The sequence below is a fragment of the Halichondria panicea genome, chromosome 5, assembly GCF_963675165.1.
Source record: "Halichondria panicea chromosome 5, odHalPani1.1, whole genome shotgun sequence".
In the NCBI taxonomy this organism is placed as follows: domain Eukaryota; kingdom Metazoa; phylum Porifera; class Demospongiae; order Suberitida; family Halichondriidae; genus Halichondria; species Halichondria panicea.
In genome coordinates, this window is record NC_087381.1 from 2981860 (window position 1) to 3005581 (window position 23722).

Here is a 23722-nt window from a genome sequence, read left to right on the forward strand (position 1 = left end):
AGCAGCTCACATCCATTAAACAAGTGGTCAACTGCTTTAAAACAATTCGACTTTCCAAAGACTTCCGAAGTTTCATTACCAAATTTGAGAACTTTTTATCCATTTCTAGTGAGTCCAGCTCCCACTTGGCCCATTTGGCAGAGGTGAGTTTTTCCTGCATACATTTTCCTGATACCACATTAGATTCTGAGAATAGAGAAATGATTGACGGTGAATAAAAGCACAACAGGTACTGATGCCTCGGTGGAGGTGTCAAAGCTACGTAACATAAAGCTACCAAGAGTTCATAAAGAGCACTGTATAGTATGGCAGCTGTAGTACAAACCATGGTACGTTACATACTATGTCACTCTCAAACCACATTTTAAGTGGGTGTATAGGTGTAGTGGTTAATTATGACATATCAGCATACACATGCATACGTGGCAGCTGCATGTAGCAGTCTACACACACACAAACACACTACTGTATATCTCGCTTACGCGGACGTACCGAGGCATAATGAAGACGTGTCAAAGCTACGTAACATAAAGCTACTAGCTAATAACGAGCTGCGCTGTGCTAATGCCTCTGCTGCGAATAGCATTGTCACAACTTCTTTTAGTCAATAGGTTTTGCATGCAAGCAAAAAAAGTTATGACAATGCTATTCGCAGCTAATGCTAGCATTTAGTGTTCAAGAGACAGGGGGGGTATTATGAGACAGGGGGTATTATGAGACACCATTGCAATTAACGCTAATTGGCTACTCTAACATATCTGATACTAAAATAATTATAGTGATTATTCTGCCTATAAAAACTGTTACTCCTGTCAGATACCTATACTGGTAGTTAATTTTACTACAAAACTTAATTGGTTCCGTCTCATAATACCTTCTTATACCCTATATACAATAATCACGGTGATTGATAGTGTATAATGTGTAAGTCTATATTAAAAAACTTCAACTCAGCGGCATGTGAGAAACAAAATCTCGATCTCAATACTAAACTGACCTTCAGGTGAGTTAGATGCTTCTTGAATACTAGACTGTGTTGGAAGTGAGGTGATGATATCCTCCTGTGTCAAAGAAGGAGTGGTGGTGTCATTAGGCAACGTAAACCGTGAGTTATGGCTAAGCATCACTGAAGCACAGGTGTAATTGTTATAGAGTGTACACACAAGGTCACCTTCAAGTAGTACTGACAAATTTTACTCACTTTTAAGTATTGGCAGATTTGATCAACAATCTCTTCCTTCCTTAACTTTACCAACATCTCCAGAAGGGTCATGAATGTCGCTCGTGCAGGATTCTTTCCTTTCCAGAGTTTCAAGCACTTGATCACGGCTAATTGATTAGCTTCTGCACCTTTGACATCGGTTTGTTCACCAGGGGTTAATTCCATCACATCGACATAGAAACCAACATTATCAAAAAAGGCAGCCAAATATGGTATGTGCGTTTGTTGAATTTGACAGTCGACTTGAGAAGGACGGAGTTGGTATTTGTCCAATAGCACTTGAAGAACTGTACTCACTGGTTGAGCAGATGATCCTAATGACAGATATGCTATAACAATTGAATAGAAATTAATATCATTACACCAAATAGCACCATGCAATAAATAATTTACAAAACGTCGATAGAGATCCTCCTGTCTAATAATTGCTTTCCCAAAATTGTGTGATATTGAAGCAGTTTTTGGATAATTATAACAGCATGAGTGTAGGGCAATACATAAAATTGTACGCACTGATGACAAACGTAAATGCAATTAGGAATCTTACGTATTAAATTAACAAGTATCTTGCATACCATACTGAGTATTAAGTAACTCCTTCCAGGTTAGAGGAGGCCCTGATTTCAAACGGTGATCAAGCATTTCACGAAGACAGGTGCTGTCATCATTAGCATACCGCTTTCTGATGCTATCTAGTATGACATCCTCAACATGTAGAGCTTGTCCAATCTCAAACCATCTGTTCCGAGAGTCGTACAGTTTAGTGTGAGCGTCGTTTAAATCATCCACTGTTAGTGTGTCATCTGTATATATAATACAAACAACTGGCCGGCACTATAATTATATGTACATACCGGTACATGTGTACTTTTTTTAGCTACTGTATAAGAGCACCCCTGTGCAGTTAATTGGCACCAACATTAAAGCTTACCCATTCGAGGCCCAGGATTGCTCTCAACGTCTCCAGCTAACAGCAAGAGGTGGGAAAGAGAGTGGAGTAACACAGCAATCAGTATCACCAGAAGACCAACGTTCCTTGTACGTTTTAGGAATTTGCTTTTATCCTGAGAGCTCAGAAATGTGAGAATATACAATAAAAGCAATCCTCCTTGAACAACTTTCGCAGTAGTACCCACTGTATCACTAAAGTGTAGAGGCTGGTGTTTTGTCGAGGGAGCTTTACTGTGTGGTCGTGATCCCCTCCCACCACTGAACAGCCCAATGCGAGCTCTCCACAACTCCACAGTGATCCCCATGTAGCTGAATATTAGATTGTACATAGATCAAGCTAGCTCAATGAAAAATTATTATGAGTACTCACCTATATTTATGTGTCACCTATCTCACTGCACTACTCTGGATCTCACTGTACTGCATGTGTGTTAATTTGGTAAAGATGGTTAATTCTCCTTATGCTTTAATAGGAAATTTTATGGCTTCTGTGGTTTAGTAAAGAAGTTCTGCTATAGACTCTATATGTATAATTTTAATGGCACATTATACCATTATTGGCCTTCCAATAATAAGGTGCCATACACCTACAGATTTCCCCCATAAGGCACCATAATTGTATATAAGGCTATTTCTTGTTTTGCATAGTAGCCTCGAAAACGTAACTACAGCAGCGCCTTATTTAGAAGAAGTATATAATAATACGGTAATACACTGTAGACAAAATAATAATAATAAATATCGACAAACTAGTAGCTATTATAGAGTGTATAATTATAGAGTCTATACATGTCATGCACATAATTGTAAAGCCGGCCGAGTGTGCATATAGTTAGCAATAATAATCCATACACTAGTTCCTGTTGAACAGTACACTAGCTACTTGGTATACCAATAGCATCTGGTATATAAGAAAGTGACCACACCTTTTTGCTGTGTCCATTGCTGTTATTCCCATCTGCATAAAATTATGATAAAAGAGATGGTCTATAATTGTTGAGTGAAACATTTACCTTATCTGTAACTTTTGGATCCGCTCCATTTTTGAGGAGAACACTGACAATCTCTGTTTGCCCTGTGGCAACTGCTATGTGTAAAGCTGTTGCTCCATGTGGTCCATTCTGGGCATTGACGTGAGCTTTGGCAGCAACCAATAGTTTCACTATAGCGAGATGACCATTTTGTGACGCTATCATTAGAGGGCTCCATCTCTCCTGTACATACACATGACATTGCACCATTGAACCATCAATTGATTCAATAATTATACGTGCATGTATGTATGTATACACGTTAAATGATTACAATGACCAAACTTTCTACCAGTTCTTATGTCAACATTAAAATTCTGCACGTATACATTGCACGTTGTATAAGTTCAGTGAAAGCTAACTTTGATGTACAAATTTAAAACCGTTACTTTTTATACCTTGTCAGCAATATTGGCGTCAGCTCCACTCTTGAGGAGTACACGGACACACTCCGTATGACCTTTATCAGTGGCTTGATATAGAGCTGTAGATCCACGCAGTGTTTGAGCATCAAGTGGAGCTTTTGCATTAATGAATAAAGCAACCACAGTGGGGTGACCAAAGTGAGCCGCTGCCATGAGAGCAGTGCCTCCATTCTGCACAACACAAGCACAAGCAGACAATCAGTATGTAATTATAATTAAGTGTCTTACTTTATCTTTTAGTTTGGGATTGGCTCCATTGTTTAGGAGAATACTGACGCACTCCGTCTGACCGCCAATGGCAGCCAAATGGAGAGCTGTTCCATTTTGGACACCTTGTGCGTTGACAAGAGCATTTGCAGCAATTAACAGTTCCACAATCTTGACATGACCATCTCGAGCAGACATCATCAGAGGGTTGAATCCCTCCTAAAACATAGAAAATCAAATATAACAATACAAAAACTGAACAATGTATAGTTGTATGCTAATTACTTTGTCTATTGAATTTGGGTCCGCTCCATTATTAAGGAGAACACTAACACACTCCGTTTGTCCTTTTGAAACTGCTATGTAGAGAGCTGTGTGGCTATACTGATCGCAATCGTTAATCTTAGCATTGGCAGCAATCAGTTGTATCACAACTTCAGGATGACCTTCTTGAGCTGCAGCTATTAGAGCTGTGAATCCAAGCTGTAAAAAAATGATACATATAATTGTATAATTATAAGGTGTGCTTAATAATTATTACTACAATTGACCTGAAATACGTATAACCAATTATTTAACTACTTACGTTCGTCTTTGCATTGACCCGTGCCCCATTCCTTATGAGAACATCAACACATTTTGTTTGTCCTTTACCAGCAGCTAGCATAAGAGGCGTTGAATCTTTTAGAGAACGACCTTCAATGTCAGCTTTAGCAGCAATCAGTAGTTCTACGACTCTAGCATGGCCCTCAAGACAAGCAACCATGAGAGGAGTGAATCCAGCATACTGCATACACATAATATTAGGGTGTCATACAGGATTTGGGGGAGAATACGGCACGCGGAGTGTGTCGCCGGCTAGGGGAACCCAGTCCCCTGGAAAATATTTATTAATCCGATGGTCTTAGGTGAATTCGGTGGTGTTTTGGGGTTATAATTATGTTATAGTTATAATACAGGCACGAGGGATGTATGGCATATATTGCACTAAAGCACGAGGGCTGAGTGCAATATATGCCATGCATCCCGAGTGCAGTGTTATAACTAGTTTATATCCCGAGGGCATAGCAACATAAACTGCACAAAAAGATGACAAAGACAACTCTAGACACAGCTCCATCTCGATCTTCTCTCTTATAGACGCCAGTATCTGCAGCGTATAAGATTGGCATGACCAACGAATGGCTTGACACAAAATTGTTGGAGTTTCAATGCCGACATGAAACAAGTACAGCTGCAAAACAGCCCATGCACCCCACTTCTGGTGCTGCAAAACAGCCCCACCCCACTACTGCTGCAAAGAAACAGCCCCACTCCACTACTCAGTGTAACTGCTGCTCGAACAGTCCTCCACGGTACGATGGTGAGGTCTATCCTCGGCCTCACAACCAAGCCAAAGAAGCTCGCCTCTACACCGCTGCAAAACAGCTCAAGTCCCCAGCAAAAACAGCCGCTTCTAGTGCTATGGTGAAACAGAATTGACATGCATCACGAGGACTAGGTCTAGGAACACAGAATCTTCCACAAAATGAACCTTGGGACAATTTTAAAACCTGCATATGGTTGCAAAAAAACTCCACCAGTGTTGAACATTCCTGCATGGCTGGACTTACTTTGATACTTGTTATTTCTCATGATATTATTTTAATTTAATTGTCTGTCTAATGTCAGAGGGGCGTTTTGTGGTTAGTGCATTATGACTTTCAGCAGTGCATTATGCTGCATATTGCATTTGGCAACAACGTAGCAACGGGATATAAAATCAGTTAGTGCTGATCACATGATCTCCAGCCAATCAGCTTATCTGAAAGCAGTCAGGTGACCATGGATTAATCCACACTTAAGTGTGCTTTAAGTTGGTTTGTTAATGCACACTTTTTATCAAACAACCATAATACAAGCAGATTGAATCTGAATGTCATCATAATTATAATAATAATACAAGCAGATTGAATACGTACACAAGCAAAGCTGAAAAGAGTTGAATGTTATTAATTGTTTCGACTTGTTTCATGTGTACCGAATTGCTGACTTGACCATAGCATCACTTTTTCGTCTGAAGAAATAGGCTCAGCTTGCTTTGAAGATGTACGTACCTGTACCTAGCCAGATCCATATAATTGTTTCATCAAAGGTGCTTCGAATATCATAGCGTTCCAAAAGAGCAAACCAGATACTCATTGCCATATAGTTTGCGCACAAAGTTTCCCATCCAGTAAGCCAGATCAGCTGGAGGCATATCAGGCCAGTAGTATAGTGGGATAGGGACTGTTGGTCAGCAGGAGAAATAAGTCGAGAACATGCCCAGTCAGTCCAGATAGCTTTAGATAGTATCTCTTTCTCCTTTGCATCAGTTACTGGATCTACAAACCTACTAAAACTTGCTATTACGTCTAGCTAGCTAGATAGCCACCAGCAACTGATTTAAAATGTAGCTAGATCTAGCTGCCACGAGGCTAGAGCTCACGTGACAGCACTAGAACACACCTAGCCAAGTCATTAATCTTGGCTAGGTGTGTTCTAAATAATACTTATACAATAGCTTATACAACTATAGTACCTAAATGCAGATTTTATAGGGAGGGGAAATTGAGCCAGGGGGGATATCCCCCTTTCCCTCTCTCTCTCTCCTAGTCTCATGAATCAGCCGCACTTGGAAAGTCCGTCTGAGCACTTTAGTCATGACTTTTTTGGCCAGGTTGGAATTCCGACCTGGCCAATCAGATCAAAGATTGACAAAATTAAAGGAAATAAAAAATGAAAAGAAGCGTATGCGTTCTATACAGTAGGACGCATTTATAGCTAGCCACTAATCAGCCTAACTGTGGCTACTGCATGTTAGCCAGTCTATAATAAGTTGAGTTGACTGCACAATAGTGCTGTGCAACTTTTTCTTGGCAACGTTCTTGGAGCTATTAAGCCAAACTTAAATCGCGGTTGACCTTTTGCATGCGTTAAATTCTTTTGGTTTTGACACTGACGTAATGACAATTAACATTCCATTGTGGAATGACCTCTAGACTAAAAAAGTGCTCAGACGGACTGGACTTTCCAAGTGCAGCTGATTCATGAGACCATCTCTCTCCCTGTATGACAACCTTGTTGTGTGAAAACTTATTTATAGCTGTACCCTTAATTGATCTCATTGGTCAACAGCTGTGTATGATACATGAATAACATATACAGCCCCACAGGCACGCACGCACGCACACACACACACACACACACACACACACACACACACACACACACACACACACACACACACACACACACACACACACACACACACACACACACACACACACACACACACACACACACACACACACACACACACACACACACACACACACACACACACACACACACACACACACACACACACACACACACACACACACACACACACACACACACACACACACACACACACACACACACACACACACTGCCGTATACCTCGCTTGCACATGCGCACTGAGGCATAAAAATGATATCAGCATTCACATACATGCATGGTGCTGTGGTTTGTACCTCCAGCCCATTTATTCACGGGTAACAGTTTACACAACTACAATTAAGCTATTATCAAGAGCGTATAAAAGAAGAGAGGGCATGTAACTCACTATCTAGTACACGTAGCGAGCAGAATTCAAACGTGGGCGGATGAATGTGCATGAAGTGCTAAAATAGAAATTGCTGGAGAGCCTGGGCGAGGCCTTCTTGCTTTAGCAAGACAATGTATATATATATACAGTATAGACTTTAATCTGAACTTGCCATAGCTATAGCTAGTAACTAGCTATAGTGCATGGCTATATATATATAGATCGTAGTAATACACGGAGCTAAATAGGGCTTATAGACGGGGAAAAACTACAGGAAACAAAATATGAAGAATCTCTGCTTCTGTTTCCGGTTCCTAACCACACCCAGATACAAACAATACCAGGCTGTATTTTTAACTTCAAGAAAATTGGCATAGGAACGGGGCTAGTCGGCACCCTAATAATTTGATGTTGGACCATTACAACATGTTAAAACTTGGCAATAATTATTGTTAAGCTCACCGTATTTGACAGATGAACACTTGCTCCAGCAGAGATCAACAGATTAACAATGCCTTTGGCCCCGTTTCTACTAGCCAACCAGAGAGGAGTGAATTTTTCCTATGTGTTCAGTGTGTACATAAATTATACATGTTGACCTAGCTACTTTGAAGTGATGACAATGACTAAACAACGGAGAACAATTGACACTGATATAAACACTAGATCCAATTGTATTAATTTAAATACTCACAAAGTCTTGAACATCTGGATTGGCCCCTTTTTGAAGAAGAATTTGTACACACTCTAAGTGTCCTTGTTCGGCTGCCAAGTGTAGAGCTGTGAGGTTGTCCTGTATAATTAGTCAGATTTATGGGTTTGGGTTACGTAAATACGTGCATGTATACAGTCCTTGAATTACGAATCACCCCATAATATCACCCCATAACAATCATAATTATAATTATATACATGTATACTTGTACCATGATGTGCTCTGACACTAAGGAATATCCATTGAAACTCTCAGGATACTCCAGCATGTACCCTGCTAGGGTGTACATTCATATACCCTAGAGTACATTGGCTGTGGTCAGCCTGAAGCCTTCCCTCCACCCTTTAAGGACCCTCTCTTTTAAAGAAGACTACCGAAACAAAATTTGTGGAAAGCTGGGGGTGTCTGAAGTTGTAAATGTGGTTTGTCAAGTGCAAGCACACCACACAAAATGTGCACAGTGCATGCACGGCAGGGATCAAAGAGTGTTTACTACTACTCAGTTGTAAATGGGTTGCTTCTAATTGCAATACGTGTTGCCTGTACCTTGGATATCTGCGTGTGTATTGTTATTGTACTACCCTGTGCAGTTGTACAAACCCTTGATATCCATGACACTATTACATGTACCTTCATCAACGAGTCCACTTGTACGTCAGGTTCCTTCAATAACAGCTTTAGAGCTTCAGTGTGGCCATACATTGCAGCATTCTGAAAAGGCAACCTCCCTTTCTGCAAAGACATGCAGTAAACCGATCAACAAAATTAAGTTGACGTTGTACATGCATACATAACATAATACAAGTATGGTATTATAATAATGACTAACCTTGTCTTTGCTTTGCAGGTCACACGCAGCTATCACTTGAAAGGAAGGTTTAAGCTCTTTCAGCAGAAATCGTATCAAATCCGGGCTACCAGTTGCAGCAGCAAAATGGATAGGTGTAATTCCATCGATGGCCTTCTCATTCACATCGAGTGGTTGTTGTTGCTGAATCTCAGACATTAAGTACTTTACTACATCAATGTTCCCACTTCTGCAGGCATTGTGTAGTGGAGAGAAATTATTGTTGTCCAGACTCGTAGGATCCACTTGCTGAGTACCGACAAGGTACTTAACTATATGTAGATGTCCATTGAGCGCGGCAAGATGAAGTGGTGTTTCTTTGTCCATGGATTCAGTTGCCGCATTGAGTTTCCTGTCTTCAATGAAGTACCTAACAATATTGAGATGTCCATAAGCTGCTGCAATGTGAAGTAGAAATTGACCTTGCTCAACAGAATTGTTCCAGTATAGAACTTCAATCAGGAACCGAACTTGGGTTATTTCTCCATTGAATACGGCTGAATGAAGCTTGATTGGTGGTACTTCATTCCATTTGGCATGAAGGCGTATGTATGCTGGGAAAGAGTTAATGCCTGACAGCAAACTTGTCGCACGTAAAGCTATGTCATTCAACTGCAGGAGAAAAAATAATTATGATCGACAAACATGGTGGCTGGCTGTAGGGTAAAATACCTGTGGATCTGCGTCGAGGTCAGTTTCAAATTCGGTTTGTACTGTTGATGAGGTTTGGCTAGGTAGACGTTTTGATGACACAGTATTATATCCAGAGTCAGAATGAGAACTCTTTGATTTCACAGCTATTGACTGATCGTCGAGTTCCACAGATGGCTGAGCACTTTGATTGTCATCGTTGTCCGAGTCAGCATCTGAAAGTACGAGAAAAAAACCCCTTGCAGCTATAGATTATAGTGCTAGATTAGCATGTATTATATACTCCATCAAGCAGCTATATAGTGCATAAAATTAATGATCTGTCCATGCTTCAAGAAAATGTATGTAAAACTTACCACTATCTGAACTGTGAGACGTGGCATCCTAATTAAAAAGAAAGACACTAAGTACACGGCGATTGCACACACATGCATCAATGATAACATTACTGCACTGATCATATTCAGCTTTACATCTCAATGGTAAAATAGAGAAATTTATAATTATAATACCTGTAGTCGGAAATGATGGTCCCCGCAGTCCAATTGGATCACCCCAAGATCCTTTAGTTCTGCTTCTTGATTGAGTGTGAGTGGGAAGATGTTGGGAGGAATGAAAGAGGGTACCTCGAACACAAGTTGAACGCAGCCTTCATTAATTCCACGAAGTAATAACGCATTTGCTTCGACTTTGAGTATTTTTGCTAGATTTTCTTCAAATTGTTTCAAGTAGAGAAGCTCACATTTGTCGTAAGTAGAGTCGAGCTTCACAATCATTTTAGAGCTATCGTCTCTGTAGCCCGAACCAATTTTTGTTGGGTACTGAATCCTTCGTTTAGCATATTCTTCAAACTCTTTCACATAAACTATTAAGTTATCCTGGTCCTCTTTGCTTCCAAGATTGTCAGTGAGATATTTAATCAAGCCATACGAAAAATATGAGACGTAGTCTCGGATAATATCCCATACATCGTAGAAATCGCTAGCTGCACGTAATTCTTCTCGCTTGTCTCGAAACAAACACTGGTTAGGGCCTTTAAATACTTTCTGGTAGCAACTCACATCCATTAAACAAGACGTCAACTTCTTCAAAACAATTCGAGTTTCCAAAGACTGCTGAAGTTGGAGCACCAACTTTGAGAAAGCTTCATCCATTTCTAGCGAGTCTAGCTCCCACTTGGCAGAGGAGGGTGTTTCTTGGGTATAACGTCTTGAAGCACTGGATTCTGAGAATAGGGTACAAGGGGGGTATTATGAGACATCTGACCCCCGGCCTGTCTTGCAATAATCTTTAGGGAGCTAGGTAAATAGCCTGTTCACTAACTACTATGGTCAATAAGTTTTGCATGCAAGCAAAAAAAAAGTTGTGACAGTGCTTTGTTTGCAGCTAATGCTAGCATTTAGTGTTCAAGAGACAGGGGGTATTATGAGACACCATTGCAATTAACGCAAATTGGCTACTCTAACATATCTGATACTAAAATAATTATAGTGATTATTCTGCCTATATAAAAACTGTTACTCCTGTTTTAACAGATATACCTACTGGTAGTTACAAAACACAATTGATTCCGTCTTATAATACCTTCTTATACCCTATATACAATAATTACGGTGATTGATAGTGTATAATGTGTAACTCTATATAAAAAGAACTTCAACTCAGCGGCATGTGAGAAACAAAATCTCGATCTCAATACTAAACTGACCTTCAGGTGAGTTAGATGCTTCTTGAATACTAGACTGTGTTGGAAGTGAGGTGATGATATCCTCCTGTGTCAAAGAAGGAGTGGTAGTGTCATTAGGCAACGTAAACCATAAGTTATGGCTAAGCATCACTGAAGCACTGGTATTATTGTTATAGAGTGTACACACAAACTCACTTTTAAGTACTGACAGATTTGATCGGCAATCTCTTCCTTCTTTAACTTTACCAACATCTCCAGAAGGGTCATGAATGTCGCTCGTGCAGGATTCTTTCCTTTCCAGAGTTTCAAGCACTTGATCACGGCTAATTGATTAGCTTCTGCACCTTTGACATCGGTTTGTTCACCAGGGGTTAATTCCATCACATCGACATAGAAACCAACATTATCAAAAAAGGCAGCCAAATATGGTATGTGCGTTTGTTGAATTTGACAGTCGACTTGAGAAGGACTGAGTTGATATTTGTCCAATAGCACTTGAAGAACTGTACTCACTGGTTGAGCAGATGATCCTAATGACAGATATGCTATAACAATTGAACAGTAATTAATATCAAATAGCACCATGCAATAATGTACAAAACGTCGATAGAGATCCTCCTGTCTAATAATTGCTCTCCCAAAACTGTGTGATATTGAAGCAGTTTTTGGATAATTATAACAGCACGAGTGTAGGGCAATACATAAAATTGTACGCACTGACAACAAACGCAAATGCAAGGAATCGTACGTTAAATTAATAAGTATCTTGCATACCATACTGAGTATTAAGTAACTCCTTCCAGGTTAGAGGAGGCACTGATTTCAAACGGTGATCAAGCATTTCACGAAGACAGGTGCTGCCATCATTAGCATACCGCTTTCTGATGCTATCTAGTATGACATCCTCAACATGTAGAGCTTGTCCAATCTCGAACCATTTGTTCCGAGAGTCGTACAGTTTAGTGTGAGCTTCGTTTAAATCATCCATTGTTAGTGCGTCATCTGTATATATAATACAAAAAACTGGCCGGCACTATAATTATATGTACATACCGCGGTACATGTAGCTATACTGTATAAGAGCACCCCCATGCATGTAGTTAATTGGCGCCAACATTAAAGCTATAATTACCCATTTGAGGCCCAGGATTGCTCTCAACGTCTCCAGCTAACAGCAAGAGGTGGGCAAGAGAGTGGAGCAACACAGCAATCAGTATCACCAGGAGACCAACATTTCTTGTGCGTTTTAGGAATTCAGTTTTATCTTGAGAGCTCAGAAATGTGAGAATATACAATAAAAGCAATCCTCCTTGAACCACTTTCGCAGTAGTACCCACTGTATCACTGAAGTGTAGAGGCTGCTGTTTTGTCGAGGGAGCTTTACTGTGTGGTCGTGATCCCCTCCCACCACTGAATAGCCCAATGCGAGCTCTCCACAACTCCACAGAGATCCCCATGTATAGAGCTGCTGACAGAAAAATTATAGATAGCAGATCTACATATACATAATTATACGTATACATATAGGCTAGACAATTTTTTTCAATGAAGATTAAACTAGATCTAGTCTAGTTTAATTAGAATTGTCTATAAGTTTATAAATAGAGATCTAAATTTAAAGTAGATCTATAATATTATATTCTCACCTATTCAATATACTTATGTATAGCATAGACCATAGATATTAGCTATATAGCTAGCAGAGGTGGTTCCACATTTAGTTTAGTTTTCTAGTTTGGTAAAGATAGTTAATTCTCCTTCTGCTAGTGAGTGGTCCATTCTGAGCATAGCCTCGTTCCCAGGCCTGATCTGAGCATTGACATGCTGACTAGCCTCGATTCTAATCGGCCTTGAATCGAGGCAATGTGCAGACATAGACTCGAATAGTTTCACTACAGCGAGACGTTGTGATGCTATCAATAGAGGGCTCCATCTCTCCTGTATAATCTATATACACCACATGTTAGCACAAAACTGAGTCACTATAAATAAGTATAATATTTTTGATTAATTGAATGTAGCATAATTATTATGCTACATTCAATCAATCAATAATATTAATATAAATAATAGTATTAGCACAGGAACATATTATTAATATGCTACATTCAATCAATCAATAATATTAGTATTATAGCACAGGAACTGGTAGAATTTAATATTATTAAATTCTACCAGTTCCTGTGCTAATACTACATGCATGCATGCATGTGTCCAAAAAGTAGCATCATGGAGGACAAAGAAAGGGCCGGGGCCATTGTTGCGATGTTTGAGGTATGCCAGTATCGCTTCAATGAGGCATATCTTATCGTCAGTTCGACCTACAATAACATCGGCTTCGACCGTGGTGTTACTCACTGGTGTAGCACACATTGTACTTGACTCTTGAGTGAAAAAGCCCTGTTGTATATTACACTAATACATATATGTTTGATACCTTGTCAGCAATACTGGCATCAGCTCTATACTTTAGGAGTACACGGACACACTCTGTATGACCTTTATATCAGAGGCTAGATATATAGAGCCGTAGTTCCACTCAGTGCATGAGCGGAGTCTTTGCATGAAGTAGACCAACCATATAATGGGATGACCAAAGTGAACCGCTGCCATGAGAGCAGTACATCCACTCTGCACCACATGAACGAACAATGAATGTATGTGCATAATAATTGAACAAATATTCTTTGTTTTTTAGTTAGGGATTGGCTCCATTCTTCTGGAGAAAACCGACTGACGCACTCTGTCTGACCTCTAATGGCAGCTGAATGGAGAGCTGTTTCATTGTTGAAGCCTTGTGCGTTGCAACAATCAACAGCTAGTTGGTGAATACTAATTATATAGAATTCCAGTGCAACAGGAAAATAACAATGCATTCCACATGATTTATACTAATGTATAGTGTAGACTCTCGTTAATCCGGCCACACTTGGGACAGTGCAGCTTGGCTGGAATAGCGAGGTGGCTTAGCCATGGCTAAAAATTGACCTTACCTGAATCTAATGAATCATTCTGCTCTCTAATAAAAGTGTAATTCAATTATTTTGACCGCATAGTTGATAGTTGTATTGTACAGCTCAGTGGTAACGTTGAATCTAAATAATTTCGCATGATGCTCTCAATACAAAATTTTCCACCATACGAAAAAAACCTGCTATACGGTATCTGCCAAACCATACCTATAAACCGTGATATCCGGCCGTAATTGAACGCAGCCAGTACTGGCCCAGAGGAGGTCAGACAGGCGCGGTGCAGCTCAAGTAATTAGCCTTTGAGCAAAAACATACGACGTGGGCGGAGTGTGAGCGGATAATTATTGCTCAATCAAAGGCTAATTGCTTGATGCACCGCACCTGTCGTACCTCCTCTGGTACTGGCCCAGAGGAGGTTGGCCACGTGTCATCATTCATGTGATGTCTCTGCTCACGTTACCATAGATACTGAACAACTGTAAAGAAAGTCGTGGCTACGCTTGCTTACTTTGCTGAGCTTATAACACCTGACTAGCTGTACTAATATGTTGCCTGGTTGGACCATGCAGGACTGATTAGCTAGACTATAGGGTAGAGTGTATAGTTCAGTGGTGCTGTATGTAACTTTCAATGTACTGGATCTGTATGCACTGATAAACTCGTCAGAATGGAGGGAATCGCAGGAGATCGGGTTGTTCAAAGTAGCCAGAGAGACACATAAATGACTGTGCAACACCAGCTAGAAGTTTACATTGTGAATAAGCTGTGCCAGCTCAGCAAGAAAGTGGTGCATATGTGATCGTGTCCAACCTCCTCTGGTATTGGCCAGTGCAATATATACGGAATAGCGAGTGGCCGCATTTCAGGGCGAGTTTTGTGTGCAGTAAACATGTAGCTATAGCAAACAGTGCCAAACCAAATGGACGGTATATCGAGGTGGCCGTACTTCAGCGGAGAACCGGAATAGCGAGAGTCTACTGTTAAAATTTGTGTTTGGAATAATCGATGAGAATAATCGGACTATTTACGAGAATAATAGCTAAGGTACATTTTTCAAAAAAGAATAATGGGTAATAATTTATCAGAGCCTGTAAGTTACACTTCCTCCTGCCACAAGAGTTAATTCTTGCAATGTGATTCTGAAATACCGCTACGATTGGCAGGGAGAGGCACCAAAAAATATAGAAACAATAAATTAAAAGTGCCTAGTTGGGTGTAGGCTGACCTTCAAAGGAGATCAGATTGCAATCGTGGATTTGTTCTGCCTTATGTAACACTGCTATGAATAACATAGTGGGTGTTAACTGTGCAACTTGATGACGTGTTAAACCACAGCATAGTAAGATACTGCATGCGGTTTCGCAACTATAGATGCAAACGGAAGTGTATAACCAACCACGTGAAAATGTTGCAATCTGATAGGGCGCCACTATAGTGGCGACAGAACAAATCCAATTACTTGCAACCCGAACTCCTTTCTTAATGGAAAGTCGTGGCCATGTCCAACTAGAAAGCGGCAATCCGTTACAACGTCATGAACATGTATACATGCAGCGCTATAGTATTACACTGCATTTGGCATTTGTATATAATTATATACATCATTGAAACCTATAATTATACATCTCTAAAGTCATTCAATTCATTAAAGTTCTAGGTTGATGCCAAGACTCCCCTGAATGCAATTCGAACACAATACAAACAGTTGTCACTAAAATTACGTGTTGTATAGTACAGAAAAGCTTCTCAATTAGTCTGGATATAATTACAAGATAAGTGTGAAGATAGCATGACCATGAGCACACATGCATTGTGCAGTCCATACGTGTTAGAACAATTAAAGACCTATCTACACGCTTGAACAAATACATGCACTAACAGAGGAGTGGTTAGGAAGCATGCATGGTATGTACTTGTAATAAGTCAACTATGACAACTCTGCAAATATCTTACACAACGTATCCAACAAGCATATTAAGACTATACACATAATAGGATTTCCATCATGGTTGAGAGACAAGACAGTGAACAAGAGTACACCTTTCGAAATGTATATCTCTTCAAAAACAAAACCTTTGGTACTGGCTCCTATGGGTCAGTGTGTAAAGCCAAATGTGACCAGCTCATTTGTGCTGCCAAGCTACTCTTTCCAGTGCTCTTTCAAATGACTGTTCCTGATCCAGGCAAAGAACATAGACGGCCGTTTAGAAGATTTGAAACCGAGTGCGCATTTCTGAGTCGCATCAACCACCCCAACATCGTACAGTATTTGGGGACCTATTACGATCCTGACACAAATGCACCAGTTCTTCTCATGGAACTCTTGGACGAGAGCCTGACACACTTCCTGGAGTTATCACCTGGAGACATTCCCTACCACATCCAAGTCAACCTCTCCCATGACATAGCTCAAGCATTAGCCTTTCTGCACTCCAATGGGATAATCCATCGCGACCTCTCCAGCAACAATGTCCTACTTATTGCAGGAAGTCGAGCCAAAGTCGCTGATTTTGGAATGTCCAAATTCACGGACATAAATGTCACTCGACTAGCCACAATGACCACATGCCCGGGAACACCAGCCTTCATGTCTCCTGAGGCACTAAACGAACCACCAGTGTACACAGAGAAACTAGACAACTTCTCATTTGGTGTGCTTCTAGTTCAGATTACAACTCGACAGTTTCCAAAGCCAACAAATCGGTTTGAAATAAGGGAACTACTTGATCCACGGTTTCCGAACCAAAAAATTCAAGCCAATGTTCTTGTGCCCGAGATAAAGAGACGACAAGCCCACATCAGCCTGATCGAGTACCCTCTATTACTGCAAATAGCACGTCATTGCATCAAAGACAAAGATGTTGAACGACCATCTTCCCAACAGCTTTGCCAAACACTGAGTGCTCTCAAGATGACAGCCAGGTACCAAGAAAGCTTCCAACAAGACCTGAACCTGAAAATCAGAGAGAATGAACAATTACAACCAAATTTACAACTTACGACAGAAAAAGATGATCAAATTAGAGCTAAAGACCAGCAACTACACACAAAGGACGCCGAAATTGGTCAGCTTGCTTTACAACTACAAGCAAATCAAGAGACAATAACACACACAGATGAGCACATACATACAAAGGATACGGAAATTGGTCAGCTTGCTAAACGACTTGACCAAACAAAACAAGAAACTCAAGTGCTACAACACGAGGCTGAAGATAGGGTGAAACAGATGAGGAGACTCAAACAAGAGTTGCAATCACGTGAAGAGGACACTTCTGCCCTCCAACAAGCTATCAATCAACGAGACAGAGAAGTAACTGAACTGAAAAACACGTTGGCAAGCAAGAACGAGGAAATTAACGATCTATCGATTCGAATACAACAAGTCGCACTGCAAGATAACAGACAAGCTGAAACTCCACCAATGAAACCTGGCACAATAGTGATGTGTGAGCCACTACCTGATGCACCTGTTGATATGAGCTATGGATCATCAGCATCTTGGGAAGTTGCATATTTCAAGTGCAAGGGAAGTGAAACTGTTTACATGTTCAGCAACAATCAATGGCACGAGTTACCAAGTTGTCCAAACAAGATGTACACTATTGTTATTGTCGACAACATACTCACGACTGTCGGGGGAGGGTCAGCCACACAAATGTTTAGTAACAAACTCCACAATTTCATTGAAAACAAATGGGTAGAGCATTTTCCTCCCATGCCAACTGCACGGCGGACACCTGCAGCTTCATATGCTAACAGTACACTTGTAGTGGCTGGAGGATCCAATTATCTAACGACTGTCGAGGTATTGGACACTGTGAACAAGCAATGGTCTAGGGTTAAGTCACTACCGGTCGTAACCAATCAACCATCAGCAACCATCTGTGGAGACTATGTGTACTTACATCCACGAAGTGGTAAGATGCATTCAGTGTACAAATGCTCATTAAGACAACTAACTCAATCCCAGCAAAATTCAGCTATATGGGAGAAGGTTGACCTTTTGCCAGTTAGCCATTCCTCTCTTGTTACCATCAATGGCCACCTGCTGGCAGTGGGTGGGAGGGACTCCAATGGAAAAGAAACTAATGAAATATATAAGTACAATATGACATCTTGGACTGTCTTTAGTCATATGTCAACACCTCGATATGCATGCCTCACTGCTGTCCTCCCTGGGAACAAACTGATGGTGGTGGGAGGATATGATGTACCGAGAAAATGTGAAAGCTATACTTTGTAGTTATTTAAAATTATATTTATACAGCTAACTTGTTTTTTGTGTTCTGGTATATATATATATAGTATATACCCTGTACTAGCCTCGATTCCAGATCAACTAGTTTAGAGTGTTTATGTCTTTTTTAGATATGCATACAACTAATATAATTTTTTATAGCTTATACTCACAATTATCATCTGTATAGCATGCAGGTATAGCTGCTGCCATCAGCTTAAAGCCATTTCTTTCTTTATTCCCTCATTTTGTATTTTGGTTTTGCTACCTTCTGTTTATGTTGAGATGCCAGTTGCAATCCATCCTGCAGTGAAACTGGTATATATTTGTACCATGATGATGTGCTCTGACATTAAGGAATATTCTTGAAACTATATAGGATACTCCAGGGTACAAATCCCATGTATACCCTAGCTATAGGGTAGATCTACATTGGCTCAATGTGACCCAAGTCACAATTAGTTGTAATTCACAATAATTGTGAAGATGAATTCTTCAGTATCCAATCAGATTCACTAAAACTATACCGACCACATTGGAACTGGGTTGTCTGAAGTTGCAAATGTGGTTTGTCAAGCTAAGTGCAAGCATGCACACACACACACACACAATGTGCACAATGCATGCACTGCAGGGATCAAAGAGTGTTTACTACTACTCAGTTGTAAATTAAATGGGTTGGATAACAGCTTCTAATTGCTTCTAATCAATAGGTGTTCATAGTACAAGAGCTACCTAGTACCTGTATATACCATGGATATCTGCGTGTGTATTGTTATTGTACTATACCTTGTGCAGTTGTATGTCAGGGAATACATAGAAATGCCCTCGGTAGTACAAATCCAATACACCCTTGATATCCATGGTACAACTATTACATAGACTTCCCAGAAATGGAAGATTCATAATTATAACCATAATTATTATACTCAATATTCAGAAGAGATGATCAACATAATTATTTATAATATTAGGGTAAAAAAGTCTACCATCACGTATCCTCTTGCAAATCAAAATCACTTGCAGATGTGTTACAATCGCAACACAGAAATTAACACAATACACAATTAAGAAGTGGTAGAAGTATGCATGGTATGTAGACTATAATAAATCGGCCATGAAAACTCTGACACACCCAAAAAGCATCAAAGCAATCAACTCATTCTGCTATAAGATATACACTACTTAGACTGTATACACCATTGGCTGTTAGTATGGCCAAGACACAAGACCATGAACAAGAGTACACCTTTCGAAATGTAGAACTCCTCAAGAACGAAACCTTTGGTATAGGTTCCTATGGGTCAGTGTGTAAAGCCAAATGTGACCAGCTCATTTGTGCTGCCAAGCTACTCTATCCAGTGCTCTTCCAAATGACTGCTCCCGATCCAGTCAAAGAACATAGTCACCCGTTTAGAAGATTTGAAACAGAATGTGCATTTCTGAGTCGCATCAACCACCCCAACATCGTACAGTACTTGGGGACCTATTACGATCCTGACACAAATGCACCAGTTCTTCTCATGGAACTCTTGGACGAGAGCCTGACACACTTCCTGGAGTCATCACCTGGAGACATTCCCTACCACATCCAAGTCAACCTCTCCTACGACATAGCTCAAGCATTAGCCTTTCTGCACTCCAATGGGATAATCCATCGCGACCTCTCCAGCAACAATGTTCTACTTATTGCAGGAAGTCGAGCCAAAGTCGCTGATTTTGGAATGTCCAAATTCACGGACATAAATGTCACTCAACTAGTCACAATGACCACGTGCCCGGGAACACCAGCCTTCATGTCTCCTGAGGCACTAAACGAACCACCAGTGTACACAGAGAAACTAGACAACTTCTCATTTGGTGTGCTTCTAGTTCAGATTACAACTCGACAGTTTCCAAAGCCAACAGATCGATTTGAAATAAGGGAACTAGTTGATCCACGGTTTCCGAACCAAGCAATTCGAGCCAATGTTCTTGTGCCCGAGATAAAGAGACGACAAGCCCACATTAGCCTGATCGAGTACCCTCTATTACTGCAAATAGCACATCATTGCCTCAAAGACAAAGATGTTGAACGACCATCTTCCCAACAGCTTTGCCAAACACTGAGTGCTCTCAAGATGACAGCCAGGTACCAAGAAAGCTTCCAACAAGACCTGAACCTGATAATCAGAGATAATGAAGATTTACAAGCAAATTTACAGCTTATGGCAGAAAAAGATGACCAGATTAGAGCTAAAGACCAGCAACTACACACAAAGGACGCCGAAATTGGTCAGCTTGCTTTAAAACTACAAGCAAGTGAAGAGATGATAATACATAAAAACGAGCTGGCACGTATCAAGTGCATTGAAATTGATCAGTTTGCCACACAATTAGATCAAGCAACGAAAGAATTTCAAACTCAAAAACACAAGGCTAAAGCGATGGAGAAACACCTGAGGAGATTCAACAAAGAGATACAGTCATGTGACGAGAACACTGCTTCTCTCCGACAAACCATGGATCAACGAGACAGAGAAGTGACTGAACTGAGACACACGTTAGCAAGCAAGAACGAGGAAATTAACGATCTATCGACTCGAATACACCAAGTTGCACTGCAACAAGCTAAAGATACATCAATAAAACGTGTTATAATAATGAGGTGGGAGTCACTACCTGATGCACCTGTAGATATAATTTACGGATCGTCAGCCGTGGTTGGAGACATGGCATACTTCAATTACGGGGAGAGTAAAAATGTGTACGAGTTCAGCAATAATGAGTGGCAAGAGTTACCACTTTGCCCTAACAGTGACTTCACTATTGTCAGTGTCAATAATAGGCTCACAACTGTGGGAGGACGTTCAGACACACAATTCTTTAGTAATAAAGTCTACAGCTACATTAGCAACAAATGGGTAGAACACTTCCCTCCCATGCCAACCAGACGGTGGAGACCTGGAGCTGTGTACGCTAACAACACACTTTTAGTGGCTGGGGGATATTTTGATTCAAAAAAACTAACTACTGTAGAAATATTCAACACTGCTAACATGCAATGGTCTATGGTTAGCTCATTACCTGCGCCAACCACTCGCCCATCAACAGTAATCTGTGGAGACTACGTTTACATACATCCACGAGAAAATGAGATGTACAAATGCTCATTAACACAACTATCTCAGTCCCATCGAAGTTCAAGTATATGGGAGAAGATTGCTGCTTTGCCAGTTAATGCTTCCTCTCTTGTAACTGCTAATGGCCACCTGCTGGCAGTAGGTGGGAGGGACTCTAAAGAGAGAAAACTGACTAAGGAAATATATCAGTACAGCGCTAGCATGACATCATGGGCTGTCGTTAGTCAAATGTCAACACCACGATCAGTATGCCTTGTCGCTGCCCTCCCTGGGAACAAACTGATGGTGGTGGGAGGGTTTGATACACCCAAAAAATGTGAATTAGCTAGTTTTGTATAATCTCTCCCCTGCAGAATTGATTTTAGGCTTGTTTTTTGTTTGTCTTCTTTTTATTGTTCCTGTAAGTTGCTGCTATATAGCCAAAATATTATACTTAGTCTACTGTATTTATAAAACTCCTCTATAATTATATAATTACTCATGTCAGCCAAGGATTTTTACTAGCACTTCAGTTCTTTAATATAGTGGCTATTGTGGAGGTGCATACATGAGCATAAAATAAGTGTGTGGGCTTTGTATTAGGACGATTCCAACTCATTTGCAAGTATTTTTGCTCAAAAGTGAAAAAAAAAAGGGAATCGAACTAAAAAAACATTAATGCACGTTGCTAGGATTTCCAGGAAAAGCACGAAAAAGCGTAGAAACAAGAAATTCAGCGAGTGCATAACTCTAATCCGTTACAACGTCATTCACATGTACTGTTTCAAGCAATTTAAGTTGTTTGTGCTTAATTATATATAGCTATAATATATAGAACATGATTATCAATTATTCATACCGATATAATTATCATGTATACATGCATGTACATTATAATGATGTATATATATACCTGTCATCCGCAAACCCTCTAAGGTTTCATCACTTAACTTCATCTTCTAGCTTCTTCTGAATACGTGTGAAATCCAACGTTGTTCAACACTATACGATCCCATTCATCTAAGTAGGCCAGAAAATCATTTTCAAGCCACTGCATGTATTATGTATTAATAGCTCATGCATCAGTACTGCAATAAGATACCTCGAATCTGGGATCCTCTGCAGATGTGTAAGAATCTAAGTATATGGTTTCTTTTTCTGGTAGCCTTCTTTTAGGTGACGAGTGTTGAGCATATCAAAAAATCGATCGAAGTACAAGACATATCTTCTTGTCTCTACTGTGTCTGCTTCATTGTAGTAACTCAGAGCATCAGCAACAGATTTTCCTAACACCTGCATCGTATAATGCTTAATCAACGTAACATTTAGGGCAGGCTGCATTTATAATTGAATTGAGCCAAAGTATAATGATATAAAAAAGGACGTATAAAGAGGAGAGGGCATGCAACTCACGATGTATATACTGGTGTATGTGTCATATTATTGATGAGTCAGCAGGATATGCATGTACATGTACTAGCCTCGATCCCAGGCCGAGTTTTCTCTTTTATAACGGTTAGGCGAACCAGTTGTTTGCCTAACCGTTATAAAAGCGAAAACTCGGCCTGGGATCGAGGCTAGTACATGTACGTAGCAATTATCAGTAGTTCGTCTTTAATATACATGTACGTACTATCATGGTGACTCATCTGTACTCTTATTCTTCCACATGACGTAATGATGATGTGCTCAAATGTATAGTTTTGGTAAAAGGATCAACAGAACCAGAGCATTTGTTGTACAGTATCTGTACATACTCCCAGCTAATATGTTGACCATTTATCTATAAATTAATTATAGAACAAATAATGGCTTAAATCGATTATTATGACTAACCCATAGTGCTCTTTTGTTACTGTGTCCAAAGGAATTCGACCAACAGTTACGGACAGTTTTCATTATTGTGGTACATCAGAAAAGAAGTACACATAACGGTTTTCACAGTAAGGGGGTTACGTACTTTGTGTAACACACCAGGTGCTGAATTCATTTTGAACTATTTGTCAGCAGTCAAGGATAATACTTTGAATCCGGCACACTCCACAACTTCCCAAACAATTGC

At 40.2% G+C, this 23722-nt stretch overlaps 3 protein-coding genes across 3 annotated transcripts; 2 read left to right on the plus strand and 1 right to left on the minus strand.

Annotated features, from left to right (window-relative positions):
* Positions 1-8129: 8129 nt before the first annotated feature.
* LOC135336318 (uncharacterized) lies at positions 8130-13149 on the minus strand. The gene is made up of 11 exons (XM_064532080.1): positions 12994-13149; positions 12480-12812; positions 12122-12349; positions 11543-11892; positions 11369-11432; positions 10173-10885; positions 10017-10044; positions 9682-9875; positions 8992-9621; positions 8793-8894; positions 8130-8240 (listed from the first exon to the last, which is right to left on the minus strand). Exons 2-11 carry the CDS (start codon positions 12802-12804, stop codon positions 8130-8132), a joined length of 2745 nt encoding a protein of 914 aa, XP_064388150.1. The 5' UTR covers positions 12805-12812; positions 12994-13149.
* Positions 13150-16275: 3126 nt separating this feature from the next.
* Positions 16276-18843, plus strand: LOC135335783 (probable serine/threonine-protein kinase kinX). Its single transcript, XM_064531351.1, has one exon. The coding sequence runs from the start codon at positions 16325-16327 to the stop codon at positions 18563-18565; it is 2241 nt and encodes a 746-aa protein (XP_064387421.1). The 5' UTR covers positions 16276-16324; the 3' UTR covers positions 18566-18843.
* Positions 18844-19476: 633 nt separating this feature from the next.
* LOC135335782 (serine/threonine-protein kinase 3/4-like) lies at positions 19477-22172 on the plus strand. Its single transcript, XM_064531350.1, has one exon. It carries the CDS (start codon positions 19774-19776, stop codon positions 22018-22020), a length of 2247 nt encoding a protein of 748 aa, XP_064387420.1. The 5' UTR covers positions 19477-19773; the 3' UTR covers positions 22021-22172.
* The last annotated feature ends 1550 nt before the right edge of the window (positions 22173-23722 follow it).

Bases quoted from the DNA above. Each gene is read 5' to 3' on its own strand.
- LOC135336318 (XM_064532080.1), bottom strand. From the start codon at position 12,804: ATGGGGATCTCTGTGGAGTTGTGGAGAGCTCGCATTGGGCTATTCAGT. The intron at 11,433-11,542 runs GTGAGTTTGTGT...TCTTTGACACAG, and splicing joins AAATCTGTCAGTACTTAAAA to GAGGATATCATCACCTCACT. The intron at 10,886-11,368 runs GTCAGTTTAGTA...CCCTATTCTCAG, and splicing joins AGCATCTAACTCACCTGAAG to AATCCAGTGCTTCAAGACGT.
- LOC135335783 (XM_064531351.1), top strand. From the start codon at position 16,325: ATGGTTGAGAGACAAGACAGTGAACAAGAGTACACCTTTCGAAATGTA.
- LOC135335782 (XM_064531350.1), top strand. From the start codon at position 19,774: ATGGCCAAGACACAAGACCATGAACAAGAGTACACCTTTCGAAATGTA.